Genomic DNA, 18,985 nt, shown 5'->3' with positions numbered 1-18,985 from the left:
AAGTGTTTTGACAAAGACCTCAGCAGTGGACTGTTATTGAAGTCATGGCCACTCAGCAGGGCTGCTCTTAAAAGCCTACCTCAGACCTTGGTCCGACTTGGGGCTGTTTGCTGGGAGGGGAGCTGGATTCAGCTAGCCACTGTAGACCAGATCCTTTCTCTTCCAGGAAGGGATATCATATCATGACATTGGTATCTTTGTACCTGCTGTGACACTATCTTGAGAATATTTATGATCTCTTTCTAAAAATTTATAGCTATCCCTAAGTACAGACTGGTATTTATAAGGTTCAAAACAATGGGATCATCTCAGCGGTGAAAGTAAAAGCTTTTATTATTGGAAAGTCTTCATGCAGTACACATTCTCCGCTTCCATTGCTTGTGTGTGGCCAGCTACTTGTGCAGTCACTTCAAGAGCTCAGCTCACTTACCCGTGCTCGTCATGACCTTCCTGCCGTGCTCCCATTAGGGTAACCTGCCAGGAACGGAAGAACTCATTATTAAGGAGAGCACAAATGGAAGTACAACGGCTTTTCGTAATACATTCCAAACTCAATTGTCTGAGGTATTTGGAATAGCTGCTATTCCAGTATGGAAAGCGAGACACTAAATATGCATGTACAGTATTATACTAGACACGATTCTATTCTTATTGCAGCTAGGAATGAAATAGAGAGTGAGCATAACGTGCTGGTGTCTGTTCTAAGCATTTACCTGTACTAATTCATCAACCCTTCACAATAACTCAGCATTGAGCAGCAACTGCTGGAAGATTCATATACTTAGAAGTAGTCTTCTATGGGGGTTAAACCATTTTACACACTCACTTAAATTTACATTTAATCATTTATCCAACAGAAAGAAAAGGATATGCCCCTAAAAAGACTGGTATAAGAATATTCATTGCAATTTTATTTTTTTTTTTTAAAGAGATTTTTGCTATAGGGCATGTGTAGTCACTGGAAAGAAAGAGTGACAGAAAGCAAGAAATCACCTCCTAGTGAAGCTAGTTATACTGTAATTTCTTCTCTTCCATCCTCTAGGGATTTGGGGCATGTACACACACATATGTAGCATGAATTTCAAGCAGCCGGGTCTGGGATTCGAACTGTCATTAGCTACGTGGGTGTCCAGTGGTTTAACCACTACAGCACCTGCTGGCCCTGCAATTTTATTCTTAACAGTAAATAAAATTAAAGCAGCTCAAATATTCCTTAATAAAGCAGATGATCAAACAAATATATTCAAATAATGGATTACTACTCAACAGTGAGAGGAACGATCTGATAAAATCAATAATATAGATGAATTCATAAAAACCTTATGTTGCATGAAAGAAGTCAGACACAAATGAGCGTATCCTCCAGGATTCTATGAACATGATGTTTAAGAACAGACAACATGGGTACACAAGTGTGTGATTCGGGGCTGCCTGCGGAAGGGGTTAAGTCACGTGGAAAGACCCTGCAGGAATACTCTCTCTGTTTCTCTCACTCATGGAATGAACAAAGAAATCAGGCAGAACAAACCCATGTAGATAAAAATAAAAGTTAGTGATTACTTCTGTACTGGGAGAAGGGACATGAGGCTGAGTGACAGCAATGTTTTATGTTTGGATTGGTCCAAAATAATTGACACGTGCACTTCATATCAGTGTATTTTCTTATAGGGATTTACATCACTTAAACACATACATATACATGTGTACAGTAGAAATCGAAGTTTCCATTCTCTTCCTCAGCCCTCGGCAGTAGCCATGGTTTATGGACTGGTGTGGGGTTTCCGGGAGTCTCCATTTACATCCGTGTGTGTACATCCAAATAGGCTTTTATATTTTCACGTAAATGGTAAATAGGATTGGAAAATATATTTTATTTTGCTACCCGCTTTTTTTTTTTTTTTTTTTGATTAACAATGTGTCTTGAAGGTTTTTCTAGGTCCATACTTCTTTTTCCCTTGGTCTTTTTAGCTAGCCTAATTCCATGTAATGAATGTATTTAATTCCTTCAGTCCCTTTCCTTCTGATGGGACATGCTGTCAGTTTTCAAATTTTCACTTTTCAGCTGTGATTACAATGTTTTTGTGTATATATATATATATATAATATATATATGTTATATATTATATATATATATATATTTGTACACATGCACAAGCATTTTTTTCTTTAGATTTTTGCTATAGGGTACGTGTGCTAGCTAGAAAGACATAGAGTAAAGGAAAGTGAGAAATCCTGCCCACCCCTCTGCAGGGGTCGGGGGATGGCCACCCAGCAATTTCTTCTCCTTCATGCTCCTCTCTGGCTTTTACACATACATGCACATGCACCTGGCATTATTTTCAAACCACTGGGTCTGGGACTCAAACTGCAGAGTTGGCCATGTAGAATCCGGCACATTAACCACCATGCCCTGCTGACCCTGTCCAAACATTTCTTGTAGGGCCACTTTTTTAGAACAGGTTGGGCAAAAGGTTTGTGCACTTCGGTGGATACTGCCAAGTTGGTTTCCAGACATGATTTTATTAACTACATTTTTCTTTACCACTTATGATTCTTGCCTCCTCTTTATCCATGGATATTATCAATCTTTTAAAGTTTTTCATAGAAGATTTGTAACAAAATGGTACCTCATATTTCTGCCAATGTTATAAAAGAAAGTTTATATTTTTTTCCTTTATATACTAAAATATATAGGCCCTTGAAAAATGCTTCAACTATGTACGTCTACAAGTCTCGAAGCCTGGCTGGAGAGTACTTTCTAATGTTAATTTGACAGACTATTTTCAGAGCAGGAAAATAGCAGGATTCTTTCTCTCTAATGTTCTTTCTTAATATGGTAGCCATTGTTGACCTGGATACCTATTAGACCTTTTTTATTTCATTCAAATTTCTTATTGGTGACTGAATTTTGAAGGGACCTGGCTGGCTTTATGAAACTGATCGATTTAAGTCAAACATTGAAAACCGTACTACTGCATTTTCCAGCTCCCTTCCCCCCATTCTGCTTTAATTTCTTGAAAATTTGCATCATATTTATTTCATTTTTATTTTTTTATTGACACATTGTACATATTTGTGGGCACAATGTAATTTTTTAGTACATGAATCTAATGACTCTAGTGATTAAATTAGGGTAATTAGTATATTCATCACCTCAACCATTTGTCATTATTTTATGTGCATCTTGAATCCATTTTTAATGGTGTCTCCTTGGAGGAAAAAAAATCAGTCAAAAGAAACTTTTTTATCTTTTTTCTTTCTTTTTTTTTTTTCAGTTATCAAAGGGCATATGCACTCACCAGTGAGAGACAAAGAGACAGAGAGAGAGAGAGAGAAGGAGAGGGAGAAAGCACCCCTAATGGAACTATAATTCCTTCTCCATCTCACTCGGATTTTGAGCATGGAGTCATAAGCTCCTGGTGTGATTTTTCTAGCTTCTAAGGCTGGGATTTGAACCAATGTTGGCCATGTGGAATATGGCTCCTTTAACCACTGTACTATGAAACTGACCTAAACTTTTTTCCTAACCATCGTCAGTCTCTGGCAGAACTTTGGAACTGTCTAAGTTGCCAAGTGGGTGGGAGTTTGCAAAAGTCTCAGTGACATTTTATCCAGAAGTGGTATAACCAGGGAGTGCTGCGGTCTATATTCCCAACCGGGAGAACTAGTTTCAGAGAGTTTGGCACAATTGCTGTATTCAGTGTGAGTTTACACCCGTAGGTGGGGGAGGATGCATAGACTGACAGGTCACGTACAGATTTTATTCTTAGAAATGCTGAGATCGTTACTAGCGGACGTCACTGTGGTCAGCTTTTCACAGCATCATTGAACTTCTGGGGAGGCATATCCTCTTTTCCATAGGACCTAGCCTTTTTAAGTATATATGCTTCTCTACCTGCCTTTATCATAAATTGCCATTTCCAACTGCTTTTGGTAGCTTTATGGCTTCCCCAAGGGATACCTGAGAGGCACCGTCTAGTAGCCAAGGCTCTACTCACCTGTTACCCACCGCACCTCACGTCTCGACTCTTTCACATCAGCCAGAGCAATTCTTTTCCTTTTGACTTTCAAATAAGTTTTTTATAAGAAGAAAGAGTATTATGGTTAGAAATTAATTTGAAAACCATGGCATTGCCACAGGAGAGGGTGCATACTTCCTGTGGAGCTGTCACTAGTCACGTGTGCAAAAACGAGATGACTGCTCTCATCACCTTGCTGGGCATGAGTGCAAGTCCTAAGCACTGCCATTCAGATCCCGGCTTTTCTCTTTCAATCTCTGGTGTCGTAAATAAGGCAGCATTTGAAGGAATGGTGGGGGATACCAAAGACAGATCTCCACCAGCTCTCCCTTGTTCAGTCATTGATTCTTACTTTGGAAAAGCTTTAAGGTACACCATGAATTGGAATTGTTTTCTCTTTCTGGATTGAAAGCACACTGCAGTCATTTTGCAAGCTGTAATAATATACAGTGATTGATAGCTTTAAAAATTAAAAAGATAAAGGAAAATAAAAGCATTGCAGTATCCCTGAAAGTAAGGCCTACATGTTCAGACTGCTCCGAGGACTTTGTGGGAGTTCTTATAACTGTGCAACTGATGTTTGTAATAATAATCTGTTTTATTGATCACTTTTGCTTGGGGTAAAAAGCAGTTGGTTCTACTGAATGACATGCTTTAGAATAATAAAAGTATTTCTTATAAAAGCATCCTCTAATTAAATAATCTTACTGGTCACGCTGACTTCTCCATCACATCCGATAACTGAGCACTAGCCGTGTTTCTTGAGGAATTGGAAAACATACTTGCCCTGGGTTAGAATGAGCTTTGGAAATAGCATCCATTCAATTAGAAAAACAAGATGGGGCCAGCAGGTTGTATAGTGGTTAAAACACTGGACTCGCAGATGGCTGACTTTGGTTTGGAATCCCCAACTTGGAGGCGTGGAACTCACACTAGACGCATGTGCGTGTGTGCCCAAAATCCTGAGAGAAAAATGGAGGAGAAGGGATTGCGGCATGGTTATCCTTCCTGGTGGGTGATTTCTCACTTTCTCTTTCTTTGTCTCTGTCTCTCCATGCTTTATAGTAAAAATCTCTCTCTCTTAAAAAAAAAAAAGGAAAAGCAAGAACTCGTTCTTAACATCTTTATAGTAGTCAGAACTTTCTAAGCTTTCTAAAAATGGACTAACACTTGCACTTGAGTAGATAGTTTCATATGTGCTTGTTACTATTTTGGATAAACAGGAGGAAATAACAGACAAAAGTTGTGGAATTTGAATAATGACCAGGAGGTAATTATTCTGTCTTACCTTATATTCGCCTACTAAGTGCCACCCAGAGTATTGAAATCACTGCTTCAGTTGGTACTGTGACTATTTTTTTTTTTTTTTTGGAGAGATTTTCGCTACAGGGCACGTGCGCTCTCCAGACAGACAGAGAGAGACATTAGAGACAGAAAGCGAGAAATCACCACCCAGGGGGGATGGTCACGCCGCAATCCCTTCTCCTCCATTCTCCTCTCGGGATCTTGGGCACGCACGCACAGGCGCCGGCGTGAGTTTGAAGCCACCGGGTCCAGGATGCGAACCGCGGTCTGCTACGTGGGAGTCCAGCGACATAGCCATTACGCTAACTGCTGGTTCCCGTATATATACATTTTTTAAAGGGATTTTTGCTACAGGGTATGTGCGCTCTCCGGAGAGACAGAAAGTGAGAAGTCACCCTCCAGGGTTCATGGCCATGCTGCAATACCTTCTCTTTCATGCTCCTTTTTAGGATTTTGGGCACTCATGCACATACAACCAGTGTGAGTTTGAAGCTGCTGGTTCTGGGACTCAAATTGTGGCTGACTATGGGGGAGTCCAGCCATGTAACCATTACACCATCTGCTGGTCCCAGAATATTTGTATTACCAGGATTCCTAATATGAGATCATTTGGCTTAATAAATAATTCTCTCTCTCATTTTCAAAAATAATACCTGCCAGAGCGTACATGCACTTGTCAAAGAGAAAGAGAGGAGGAGAGAGAGAAAGTCCCCTCCATCAGGTCTGGTCACTCCACAATCCTATTTCCTCCATTTCTTCATTCCGTCATGCTTTTGAGCACTTACACACATGTACTCAGTGTGCTTTTTAAGCCACCGGAGATAGGACTCGAACCACAGGTCAGCCATGTAGGATCTGGTTCTCTCTATGCACAGTGCTTAACCCCTGTGCTACGGGCCAGTCCCTAAACAGTCCTCCTGAACTTCATCTTCTTGAGGTGGGATGGGGCACATAATTTTATGAGAACTATAATGAAGAGTTTCTTGTGGAGACCTGATTGAGGTTGGTTTTTAATAGCTTCCAATGACATGTTTGTTGTCATCATCTTGTTTATATTTCCTAAAGAGCAGTGATTCTCAGTAAGTTTGTTGAGGGGCCCGGGCTCTGTAACAGTGACTGACTTAAGCAATGCTGGGAGTGTGAAGGGATTTGAAAGGACCCAAAATGACCCCACTCCTCAGCGCTCTCTGGTCCACTGTCCTGCCGTCCTGCCCATTCACGTGTCAGACTGGATTTATAACACTCCCGTGGCCGTGGCTGCCTCTATCTATGGAGAAATAACCTGTAACGTTAAGGCTGTAACTTGCTATTATTTTTTATAAACTTTTCTTTATCCTTCCTCTTTTACCCACTTGATCACTTCATGATTTTGTGCTTTGACATCCTGTAAATTCATTAAGAACTTTCACTCCAAGCATCAGAGCTTTATTGGCCGTCAGAAATCATGATGCATTTTTGCATCGAAAAACACTTTTCTGATACCCCAGCAACATGTGATGGGCCAAATCAATGACAGTATATTTGATTGGAGCCTTGTAATTGTTACTTTAAAGTCAAAGTAATGAATTATCATCTCAAAATAAGAATATGATCCAAAAGAAGAATAATAGAACGGCAACTCTTTAGAAGAAAATAAATGCCTCATCATGGACCACAAGGCCTGGCATGACTGGGTCTTGCCTATCTTTCCAGTCCCTCCTCCTGTCCCACTTCCCTCACCTCCCTGCTGCCTTCCAGCTCCTTGGCCTAGCCAGCCTCATTTCCACCTTCAGGATGACATGCGTTTTCTCTGTGCCTGGGGAGCTCCTCAACTAGAGTTTCTTGGAGTTGGTTCCTTTGAGTGTCAACTACAGTGTCGCTTCCTTGGGGCCACAGTATCCAGAGTCATCTCCTCCCCCCTTCCACTTGTCCCCACATGCACATTTTCATCTCCCACAGCATGCTATTTGTTTCTTTCAGCATTAGGGAACCTCACCGGAGTCTCCTTGGTACTTGTCTGTCTTGACTGCTAGACTGTAAACTCCGTGAAGGTGAAGATGGTACCTGTCTCACTACTGTCCTAAACCATCCTGGGCCTTGGCATTAAGTGGGCACTCAGCACCTGTTTGTGACTGAATGATTATTTTGAGGTCCCAGTTTTTTTCAGAGTCCCTACCAGGATATTCTGTGCTTAATACTTGATTTAATCATAGTAACATACAATCTCCCAGTGGTCGAATTTAATCAAGCTGTGCTGACTTTTCTCAGGCATATGAAGGATCAGAATAAGAAGGTGGCCAATCTCAAGCACAATCAACAGCTGGAGAAGAAGAAGAACGCCCAGTTACTGGAAGAGGTTCGTAGGAGGGAAGATAGCATGGCTGACAACTCACAGCATTTGCAGGTGAGCCCAGGTTTCCCTTCTTGATCTATAAAGAATTGGGAGATTGACTCTCTCTGAAGTGTAGCCATTGCTGTGGGGAAATATGGCCAGAAATTGTGGACTTGCCTTTGCTGTGAATCCAGCACTAACCATAGACCCATAGGAAACCAATAGGTCTTTACAAGAAGGGAATATCATTTTCAAAGTGGTGCCCAAGGAAAGCTGATTACAGTGGAGTCTAGAAATGCTTCAGTCTCTTGGCTACTGTACCTCGCTTTAAAAGGTAAGAGTTGCTTTTATGTAATTGGCAAGAAGCTTAAAACACAGAAATGTCTTCCTTTTTGATTTACTATATATTTCAGTTATTTGGGGGTTAGTGGAAGGGAGATATGTGTGCAGCATCACAGAAGGTACCTAAAAAGGATGGATTCGACTGATCTCAGTTTACAAAACTAGTTTTGCTTTGTTCAGAAACTCTGAGGCTTGGAGACAGATCGTTATTCTGTCTTCTCTGTAAATACGGTTATCTCTCCATGGACAGCCCTATCTCAGAAACCAACCGACTGACCGAAAACACCAATTTCTCCTCATTAACCATCCTGTTTTTGGCAAAAGAACTCTCTTCATGTGCTCAGTAAAACATTCAAGCTAAAACAGGGCCTTTGCTTTGAAGTTCTTTTATTTATTCCAGTGTCTTCAAACAGAATAGTTCAAGCTCAACTTGGCTAGAGTTCATGTTAAATTTTGCCTATTAATTAGTGTCTTTCTCCAGTTATATATTAGGTTTCCTCCTTGGAGACAGAGCAAGTTAGGTAATTTTAATATGTAGTCATAGTTCATCTTTTTAATTGACTATAGGAGAAATAAATAATTATTCCAGAGTAGGAAATACCTTGTACAAAACAAGGCATGTGAGGATTACTTAGTATTAGGGATTTTTTTTTTCTGTATCCTGGATATGTTTTAATAATGTCACTCATGATCCTTTTGCATTGAGAATTGATTTGGTATTCACTAAATACCCTAATCCTAGGGTCAGGCTCTCTACTAAATCCTGGGGTCCACGTTAGTAGGAGCTAGTAGTTTATCTGGTTCACAGCTTACTCAATACTCTTGGCAAATCATGTCCCATAGTTGAGGGTATTAGTTTCCTACTTGGTCATCGAAGATGTTAGATTGGGGCCTAAAGACTGAGATAATGATAACTAAAATTTGTTGACTATTCTACTGTCTTTCCAGGCATATTGTCTCTCTTATTACTTGTAACAATGTTGGTGATTTTACATAGCATAGGAAAAGCATCTCAGAAAAGTTATGAAAAGAGATCCTTGTGAAGAGTGGAGGTCGACCTGACTCCAGGTCTTCCGGTCTTTAGCAAGCTAATGTAGAAGGACAATAACAATGGTGGCTGTCATTTGTTAAATGTCTCAATATGCTGGATGCTGTGTTACAAACTTTACTGTAGCTCTTGTTTAATTCTCATGTGACCTGGGTTAGTCAGGACTTTTAAGTGCAAGTGACAGGAACACAATTCACTCTGAACTAAAAAGAAGGAAATCTGTTGGCTAACTTAACTAAAAAGGTTAGTGTTAGACTTGTGACCTGATTGGATTGATACTCAGACAGTGGTATCAAGTATCTATGTCTATCCTCCTTCAGATATACTTTCTTCTTTTTTAAAAAATATTAGTTTAATTTTTATTAATTATTATTATTATTTTTTAAGTTTGCTATAGGGCACATGCTCTCGCCAGAAAGAGAGAGGGAAAGTGAGAAAGCAAGCTGCCAGGTTCAAGACATGAACCATGGTTGGCCATGTGGGAGTCCAGCGCTTTAACCACCATGCCACCTGCTGGCTCTGTGCTTTGTTCTTTGTTGCTTCTGCTCTCAGTCAAGCTCTCCATAAGCAGTGGTGAGCAGCAGCCAACCTATAAGCTAAAAGTACAGTCATCGAAGGAGAAGGAGAGTGGCTCTTTTTTAGTAGTTGTAGCTGAGGTTGAGAGACAGACTATATAAGTCTGCCAGGCTGGGGTCAGGTCATGTGATTTCTTGGAGCCTTGGGGAGTTGGGGGTCAGCCTCACCCAAATTCCATAGTCTAAGACTGGAGATAGGTGATGTCTCTCTAGAAAGAAATGCACTCTGCTAACAGAAGGGGTTCTGGACAGATAAAAGCACTGAGATCCACCACAGCCATCATATGGGGTAGATTAACTATTATTACCTCACTTGATTGATGTAGAGGAGGCTCTGAGAGGTTAAATAACTTGCCCAAGATCACTTAGCTAGTAAGTGGAAGAGCTAGGACTGAAACTCAGACCTGACTATCATTAGATTGAGAGAGTTCTACAGGTTAATGGAGAAAGGCAGAAAACCGGGAGATGGCAGAGAGTCTTTATGGATCAGGTAGGATTTAAGCTGAGTGAGATTGACATGAGAAAAAGCAGTAGAGAAAGAGAAGGAAAAGCTCTCCAGGTAAGAGAGCTGTCAGAAAGGAGCAGAGGCTGGATTCAACAGGGTATAGTCAAGGCAGAAGCACATCAGTCCAATTGATTGTGGTGGCAGTTTTCAATGAGATGAGTGTTGTTTATCCTTCTTAACAGGCATTGGCCCTAGAATGCCTTAGTTTTATTACAATCATCAAAATTTACTAATTGAGTATCTTGGAGAAGGCTATTAGCCTCCCTAAGCCTCGGTTTCCTCATCTGCAAAATAATGATCACGCCTACTCCAGAGTTGTGAGAATTAAAGAGTCAATGCATGTAAAGAATTTGGAATTGTACTTGGTATGGCTATGCTCTAGTATTAATGATTAACTATTGTTACAATATCAGAGAAAAGGTGACAGAAACATTTGTATAAAGATCTGTTTATTATATGCTTGGGTATTTATATAGTTCTACTCTGATATGCACTGAGCAATTAAAGTTTTTGTGTTTTCTATATATAGTAATTTCTTCTTTTCTAAGAACATATGTTGTAATGGGAATTAATGTCTTCTTCTGGCCCATGAACTTTTATATAGCAATATTTTCATAAGAAGCCTTGATAACTACCTCATAGACTTACTCATGAAAGATCGCATGGTCTGGAATTGCTTAGTTGCATTCCTGACCACCCCAAATAAAGGATAGCATTTGAAATGCAATAAAAAGTAATCACGATTAATTTTGATGAAAATGTCTCTGGTGAAGGTTAATAGAGAGTGAACCTCCCACTTTCCTGGATTGTTAAGCAGATGTGCTCAGATGTAATAATTACTGTGCTATAAAAACTGAACTTTCTGGGAGCACTAGATTTTTTAAAATATTGCTGTTGTTTTAAGCACTTCCTGTTTATACATTGGCATGTTAAGCTCTTTGAATGTCAATCATCCAGGTTTGGTTTGTTGATTGGTTATTGGTTGTAGGCATGGAACATGCTACATTTGATTTATTCTATACTAGGGTTTTGTAATGATTGGATTTCCTGGCTTCATAAGTTCAACCAACCAAGTAAGTATTTTATCTACAGAACTATCAGAGTATGAAGTATTGTCTGCAACGATGACTGCTGTTGGATCAGGCTTCAAGGGAGAGCTTGAAGAGATTCAACTAGTTCATGTGAAGGTTGGACACAAAGTCAAATGTACATAGAGTGACCATGTTATTTATTGTTCAAACCAGGATACAACAGCAGAAAGGAAAAAACTGGGCCATCTCAGTCAAACCTAGATATATAGTTATGGCATAAAACATTTCCCAAATCTGGCCTTCTTTCATTTCTAAGTTTGTAGTTTTATAGCAGGAATTGCAAACTCAGATGCCTTCAGAGTTTAGGCTGTTAACGTAAGTAAGAAACAAGTTTGCATGCAAGAAAAATGATGATGTCTATTTTTTTCAGCCTGTCTTTTATTTTCGGTAGAGATGTGTTAGTCAGCAATTGCTATACTTATGTGTAACAAAACTCTATGGCTTTAAAGCATCAGTAGTATATCTCAGAGACTTTTAGGTTGACTGAATGGCCCAGCTTCTCTAGGTGGGCTTGGCTGGGCACTTCTGCTAGTCACTGCATGTCTATATTGTGGCTTGGGCAGTTTGGTGTCACATGTGTACATTATGAGGCTCAGGTTGGAGAGACATCAGCAAACCAGGGAAAATTCTACTAAAGACAGTAGCAAAAGCTCGGGAGAATAAGCCCAAACATGCAAGGCACCTCATGAGGCCTAGTTTGAACTGGCACTGTGATTCCCATCTTACAACATTGGCTTAAGCAAAGAACCCAGTCAAGTCAAGGACTGAGGAAGTACACTCCACCCTTGAAGAAAACACTGTAAAGGGGCAGGTACAGGAGGGTGAAGAATTGAGGCCCGTCATGCATCTGTCAAAAGAGACAAGGCAGGGTTTGAATAATGGTGAAACGTGATGCTCTGTGAGGTTGACCCGCATGGGAAAGTCCTCAGTTCAAGTCTAGAGATGCCTCTGAATGTGCTGGACATGTGTGCACAGAGAGCTGGCTGATGCTGGGGGTGGACTACACTGTCCAGACCCTTTTGGACGTTCTCTCTCTCCTTCTCTGTTTCTGTCTCTCTCATGAAAGAAAGAAATACATAAAATTAAAAAAAAAAACACAAGATAGACAAGGTTTGGAAAAATATTTATAAAGAAAAAAAAAAAAAACATTGTAAGCCCAATGAAAAGTTTCAGCTGTGGTTGGTCTTTGTGTGTGGTTATAACCGAGAGTAATAGGGCCTTTAGGAAGCTCAAGAGCCCATGCCTCATCTAAGGCTTAGGGGTCGCTAAATTCTGGTAGAACATTGCTATAATCGTGAGTCTAGCTTTGTGAGACCTTCTGGTTGGTCAAGAAAAATGACAAGATGTAAATTTTTATGAAATCTATGATTTGGGTTTAATTTTTAAACACTCGATGTTTAATGAAGCGTATGGGCTCATGAGTTGCCCATTGATTTGTGGCCTCTGTTCCATAGCTTGGCACTCAGATCCCACGGGTTTATGTTTTATAAATAAGACTAAGTATGCAGTTAGCCAGCTCAATCTCGCTCATCAGAGAGAGAGAGCAAGTCAGCATTTGTCCTGAGTCCTCTTTTTACCTGGACACACCAGGAGTTATTATTTTGCAGAGGAAATCACCCATAATTATAGGAATAGAGAGTGTTCTTGACTTAAGTTGAACAATTTTACATTTTTGAGTGTTGACAAGGAAAACAGGAAAAGAAGGATAAAGAGCCATGGTGGTCAACTACCCAGTGTTTAAATACTGGCCTTTATTATGATTAAGCCTAGAGTAAGGTAGAGAAACTCTCTGACCCTTACTTATTTTTGTGTCTGTACATGGGGATTACAATCTCTCCCTCCCTAGGTGAGTTAATAAAATGAGGTTTATGAAAGCACCTAGCATGGTACCTGGCCTCTGTGGTGTTCAGTTACTAGAGCTTTCTCCCAGAGGGGCTGGTAATAAACTTTTAACCATAGAAGACAGTGACCACTGGGAATATCACCCAACAAATCCTTTGCAGCTACTTCGCACTGATGAGTAATACAGATATGGAGCACATACCCGCAAATGGACGTTTCCAATAAAGCATTAAAAAATCAGTTTGGGCCATAAGGAAGAAAATGAAAACATTTTTCAAGTTAATGTTGAATTGTATGTGAAAGGTGGATGTGAAAGATCGTGATTTTCTTGTCTAATTCTGTAGAGCTTTTCCCCAGGATACAGATTATGGAGCATGATATTTATGTCTGGCCTTGGGGCTTTGGGCTTCTGGGTGATCCCTCAGAGCCTACATGGAGATTTTTCAGCAAGGTGTCTTTCTGGAGATTCACACTAAATTGTCATGACCAGAATGGGATGCATTTTCTTTTCTTTTTTTTTTTTTTTCTTTCAACTTTCAACTATTTCTTGCCGAGTAAATATGCCAATTTAAAACCCCAGTGGACATCCTTGTAGATTTTGGCTACATTTTTCCCTGTGTAGCTTATCGAGTTAATGAACTAACATTCTACGAAATGCACAAGCCAGTATTTTATGCTCCTTTTCTGTTGTATGTCTGCAGAATTCTCTTCAATTTATTGCCTGAAAACTAAAGTCTGTTCTTGTGTGCTTCCGTTTCCAAATTATAGGTTCCCAGGGAACTGTAAAGTTTCTTCTCTGCCAGTGGTTAAACTCAAGTGTGATCAGTTTTAAAAGCAAATGAATGTTCCCATTTATTCTTGTCCTTTTAGTAGGGTTCTAAAAAAAAATTTAAAAAAAAAAACAATAAGTAAAAGCTAGAAAGACAATTTTTCCAATTTGTGTGAACCTGTACCTTCATCTCCTCCCCCCAACCCTCGCCCTGGGGCCTTCTTTTATTTATTTATTTTTTTCCAATTAAAGTTGGAATCAGCTAACAGAGGAAGTGTAACAAACAACATAAACCTCAAAAATGCATAGCTTTTAGCAAAACCTATAGTTCATTGCAAAGTTCCCAGAGTTCGCTAAGTTTCTTTGCAGAGGGATGCATACATCTTAGCAGCCATTTTTAAACCTCATAGCTACATGTCCATCTCCCCAGATCACTGAGTTAAGTTCATTTCTCTTTCAGTGCCCTGCGCTTAAATTGTTACCCTCACGGTGATCTATGTTCACGTGTTATGGTACACTTACCTAAATACTGCCATTAGAGGAAACCCGACCAGCAGAGTTCAGAGATTCATCATTGTCAAAACAAGTTTATTTAGTTCCTAGCTTTTCATGGCTGTTTGGTAGGCATGGTGTCGAGTGATTTAGGGAGGCTTCTTTTCAGCCATCTTTTTCAACATATGGAAAGATGCAGGTGGTCATTCCAAATGCAGATTTAAAAGAAAATTCACATGGGTTCAACTTTTCATTAGAATTCCGCATTATGATGTTTAGCACTGTGAGGCGTTAGTTGTTTTTTTTTTCATTTTCCACCTTGGTGGGTAGGGATTGGGAGTTCCCTTAAGTCGTGGATAAATCCCATCACTTTGTTGAAATCGTGGGCTGAACCTTCTCCGGCATTTCCAGACTCTGTTCATGGTTTCAGACGAAGAGAAATACTCAAGTATTTGTGTGTCTGCAAAGAACATGGAATGTTGATGAGTAGGACTGAAGGTTAGTACAGAAGTGCTTTCTTTCCTTGGGGATTTATTTTGACATTTGTTTTTCTTTCACACTATAATCCCCCACGAGCCAAAAATGACCTTTGTTGTAGCGGATCCCCATAGGCAGTCTCGGAAAATCTTATTTGACAATCAGTTTCTGGTAGCCTTGAGTTGAAGTCGTTACTCTTTGTAGTAACTCATGGACTGTCAGGGGTGACAGGAGATCCTGTGCAATGTATTCGGGTACTCACCATTTGTTAGAAATATTCCAAGAGGCCAAGGGAAATCGTGTAAATAAAACTGTTGTATGTGGAGTTTTCCTTCTTTCCTCCCAATAAAGTATGACTTGTTTTTCCAAATGTGCAGTAACTTGCATATTTCTTCAGAGAAAAGTCTTCTGCTTTTTCCTGTGGATTTGTGAGCTAATCCTCCACTGCATACAGCCCCTCTGTACAAACACAATATATTTCTATAGAAAAGAGAGGTTTACCCTTAATCAAGTGTTGCCTAATCTACCTAGTAAATTACCCCCTGGAGACAGAGTGGGGGTTCATTATTCTTTCCTGAAGGGTTTTCAGGTTTCACTCCATTACTGGCCCTTCTACAGTCCTTGGCAAAGTGAATGTTTGTTTGCCAAAGGCTGAAGATCTAGCAGAATGAAATGCAACATTTTTGTCAAGTGAAATCATCATTATTTTGGGGGAAGCGTCTGAAATGACAAGGCTTAGGGGGTGGTGGTGGCTGGAAAAGGGAATCTGGCTAGAATGATATGGTAGTCTCTTATGCATGTTGAGGGGTGTCACTAAGGAAGATGAGACTGTTTTTGACGTTGTCTCATTCTGTCCCTTTTGGTGTGTGAATTATACACCGAGGACAAAGCAGTGCTCACACTCCTGTGAGCTCCAGTAGGAAGTGGAAGTGGACAGAGATCCTTTCCCAGAAGAAAAGGGTTTGCTCAGCTCTAGGAAGGGAAGAGGGCTGACTTTTCAGAGTCTGCCTTGCCTCTGTCTACTCTTAACTCTGACCTTGGGGCTGATTCCAAGGTAAAGTTTAGGCTAGAATCTGGAGAGAGTTACAGGCTTTTATTAGTTTAGTAAAGTCATTACTGATGATCAGCTTAGTCAATAATAAGACAGCATCCCACCAAAGCCAGAGCCGTGTGTGTTTTCCAGGGTGAGCAATCTTCGTGCCAGATCCTCCCACTGGCTTTGAGGACTGGTGAAGCAAGCTGGTCCATTTTCCTTTTATCTATGAAGAAACTGTGACTGGGGCAGCTCTTCAGTGGCTCATCTGCAGTCCTATGTCTCTTAAAGGCAAGGCTTTAAGGAGGCACTGAAATTTGGGAGTTCTTCCTGTGAAGGTCAGACTTAGGCTCAGGTTTCTGGGTGCTGAAGAATATACTTCTCCAGGCAAAAGATTTCTGAACCAAAAGTCTTACTCTAAAAGCCACTTAGGAGCCAAGGGTGGTGCAGTTGTAGTGGGGAAGGTCCTGTGTTTGTGTCCTGGGGTTTCCCTGAGCACACTGGGCACATGCACAAGCCTGTGACCTGGGCTAGCTGAAATGGAGGCTGGATCATAGCAAGAAGATCCTGTTGGGGTGACTGGCTTTCCTTCTCTCTTTTGCAAGAAATCATCTTTAAGAAGAAGCCACTGAGAAATGAGAGTATCTATATCTCTCTTCTGCCTGAATCCACAGTTCGTGCTGTGTAATTTTTAGAGGAGATAGGATGAAGGCATAGTGGAAGAACCTATACTTTGAAGGCGAAGAGACTGAAAGCAGAAAAAAGTTCCAACAGCACACCTTAGTATTTTGTCAAAGAAGAATTTACGCCATAACTCACACACAGGACTCATGTCATCGCTAGGGGGCAACAGCGTTCAACATGCGTCAAAAGAACCAGTTCCCTTAAACCAACTCTCCCAGCCAGGGTCATTATTGCAGGTTTACTCTGAGATGTCACTGCCGGAGCTTAGCCGGGAAGGGGGGGGGGCACCTGCAAATCACAGGGCATGTCACCCTGACTCAATAGCCTCTTTCTACTACATGCTGGTATTTCAGCACATCACTGCCCAAGGCAGAGACCTGGGTATGGTTAATTTTTGAAAATGTTAACTTTGACTTATGGCTTGTGCAAAAGCATTGCTAAGATGTATATTCAGACACTTTTGATGAAGGAAATGACAATCAATGACACAGGCAATGATTTAGGTGGAAATCTTGCAAAAGGGAAATGCAACCATAAAGTCTGTTCCTATTTACTTAATAGTCTCTCCTGTAATACATGCTTGGGAAGTTGGTAACTCGAATATATGACACTTTTAATTTCTTCTCTGCTATTACACTTGCCCTCTACATCTTATTTATGTGGCCAGGGGAAAAAAACCTGCAAGGTTAAGCAGTCCTAAGGTTTTCTCACTAGAAAGGACCTTAGACTTTATTTATTTATTTTAGACTTTATTTATTTATTTATTTATTTATTTATTTATTTATTTATTTATTTATTACAACCTCCTTGTTATGCTGATCAGAGAAGTAGGACCTCGCAAAGGCAATGACCTGCCTAAGATCTTAGAGTTACTGGCTGAAGGGAGACCAGATCCCAGATCTTTTTCCCCCTTGCCCAGGACCCTTTGTGCAGCTAACTGGTTTCATGAGATACGTTTATCTTTTATTGAGAGGTTTTCGCTACAGGGCGCGCGTGCTCGCCAGACAGGCAGAAAGAGACATAGAGACAGAAAGCGAGAAATCACCCCCCAAGGGGGATGGTCACACCGCAATCCCTTCTCCTCCATTCTCTTGGGATCTTGGGCACGCACGCACATGTGCCTGGCGTGAGTTCTAAGCCACCGGGTCCGGGATGCGAACCGCGATCGACTACGTGGGAATCCAGTGACATAGCCATTACGCTAACTGCTGGTTCCCGAGATATGTTTATCTTTAGTAGAATTTGAATGGTTGAGCCCACAGCTCAGGCTTGGACCCTTAGCATCAGATATTAGATTGACCATCTAATAACATAACGTTCCCCCTCAGGTAATATAAGCCTTATAGTTATTTATAAACAGGATATTCTATTGGGTTGTTGGGGAAAGTCATGATGTATTTTTCTATGCAAAAGTGTATTGTGACTTTTCTGACCACCCAGTATCATTTCCTATCTCTTTCAGATCTTTAAAAACAGAGTAGCTAAAGAAGGAATGATAAATTGGTGGTGGTGGTAGTGGGGGGGTATGCAATGAGAACAGACTACAGAGTAAATAAAAATTGGTTTATGTTATTTATATCTTTGCTACTTTTTCTCATCCATAAAGCAACATTATCCATAAAGAGACTCAGGAAGTCTCTTGTTATAGAAAACAAGTGTAGACGGCTTAGAAACATTCAATAAAACAAATAATAGTTGCTACTTTTTATTGGGCAATGGAGTAGGCCAAGGATAATGTCTTTGGTTGAGTTCCCTGGGAAATTGAGACTCTGAGATGAACATGCAGGCGGCTCGGTGGGGGTGCTTGAGAAAGCAGGAGGCCAGAATGCACACAGAGAGAAGCCACACTGTTGTGTAGTTGTAGCAAAAGCCTCAGCAGTCCCCTTAGTTGCTCTTGAGCTGACAAAGCCACTTGGAGGGGATTGATCCTGAGTTGAGTGGACTGGGCCGTTGTACATCCTCATTCACAAGTGAGTGGATATAGGCAGCCCCTAGGGAGGAATATAATCTTGGGCATGGCAGCTGTCAAGGATGGCATGTCCCTGGCAGCTGTGGAATCAGAACCTTTGTCCTTCTTCCTAAAGGAACATCTGGACAGCACACCACATGTCTACAGCAAACACCCAGCAGGCGTGTGTATTGTACCCCCCTTTAATACCTATGGAAGACGCATGCAGCTGATGTCGAGACCCTTGCCCACCAGCTTCATAATTCTTTGCAGTGCAAGCAGCTGTTAACCAATCCCAGTTGGCCAAGACACATAATGACCCAATGGCTTGTTTACTCTTCCCAACGAGTAATGAGGTTGCTAGTATCTCTCAACAACTTTGCAGATGAGAAGGTTGAGACCAAGCAATGTTAAGTAAGAGGAAGAACTGGCATTCTTTTTCAGCTCTCAGCCATAAACCAGGCACCTTCTCTCCCCGTTCTGCGAAACTGTTTCTCGGTAATGATAGCAACGGTGGAGATGGTCCAGCTACTTGAAAAACAGG

The 18,985-nt window shown here is 40.8% G+C and overlaps 1 protein-coding gene across 1 annotated transcript in view; it reads left to right on the top strand.

Moving 5' to 3' along the window:
- The window catches only part of ERC2 (ELKS/RAB6-interacting/CAST family member 2), a 604,303-nt gene that overhangs the window by 509,810 nt on the left and 75,508 nt on the right, over positions 1 to 18,985 (top strand). The window contains exon 14 of the mRNA XM_027767061.1: positions 7,572 to 7,707. Coding sequence (XP_027622862.1) covers positions 7,572 to 7,707 — 136 coding nt within the window. The remainder of the gene's footprint in view (positions 1 to 7,571; positions 7,708 to 18,985) is intronic.

Source organism: Tupaia chinensis, unplaced genomic scaffold, assembly GCF_000334495.1.
Source record: "Tupaia chinensis unplaced genomic scaffold, TupChi_1.0 Scaffold143906_1, whole genome shotgun sequence".
NCBI classification, from domain to species: domain Eukaryota; kingdom Metazoa; phylum Chordata; class Mammalia; order Scandentia; family Tupaiidae; genus Tupaia; species Tupaia belangeri.
Note: the sequence above shows the minus strand (reverse complement) of the source record. Positions and strands in the feature narration are given on the sequence as shown.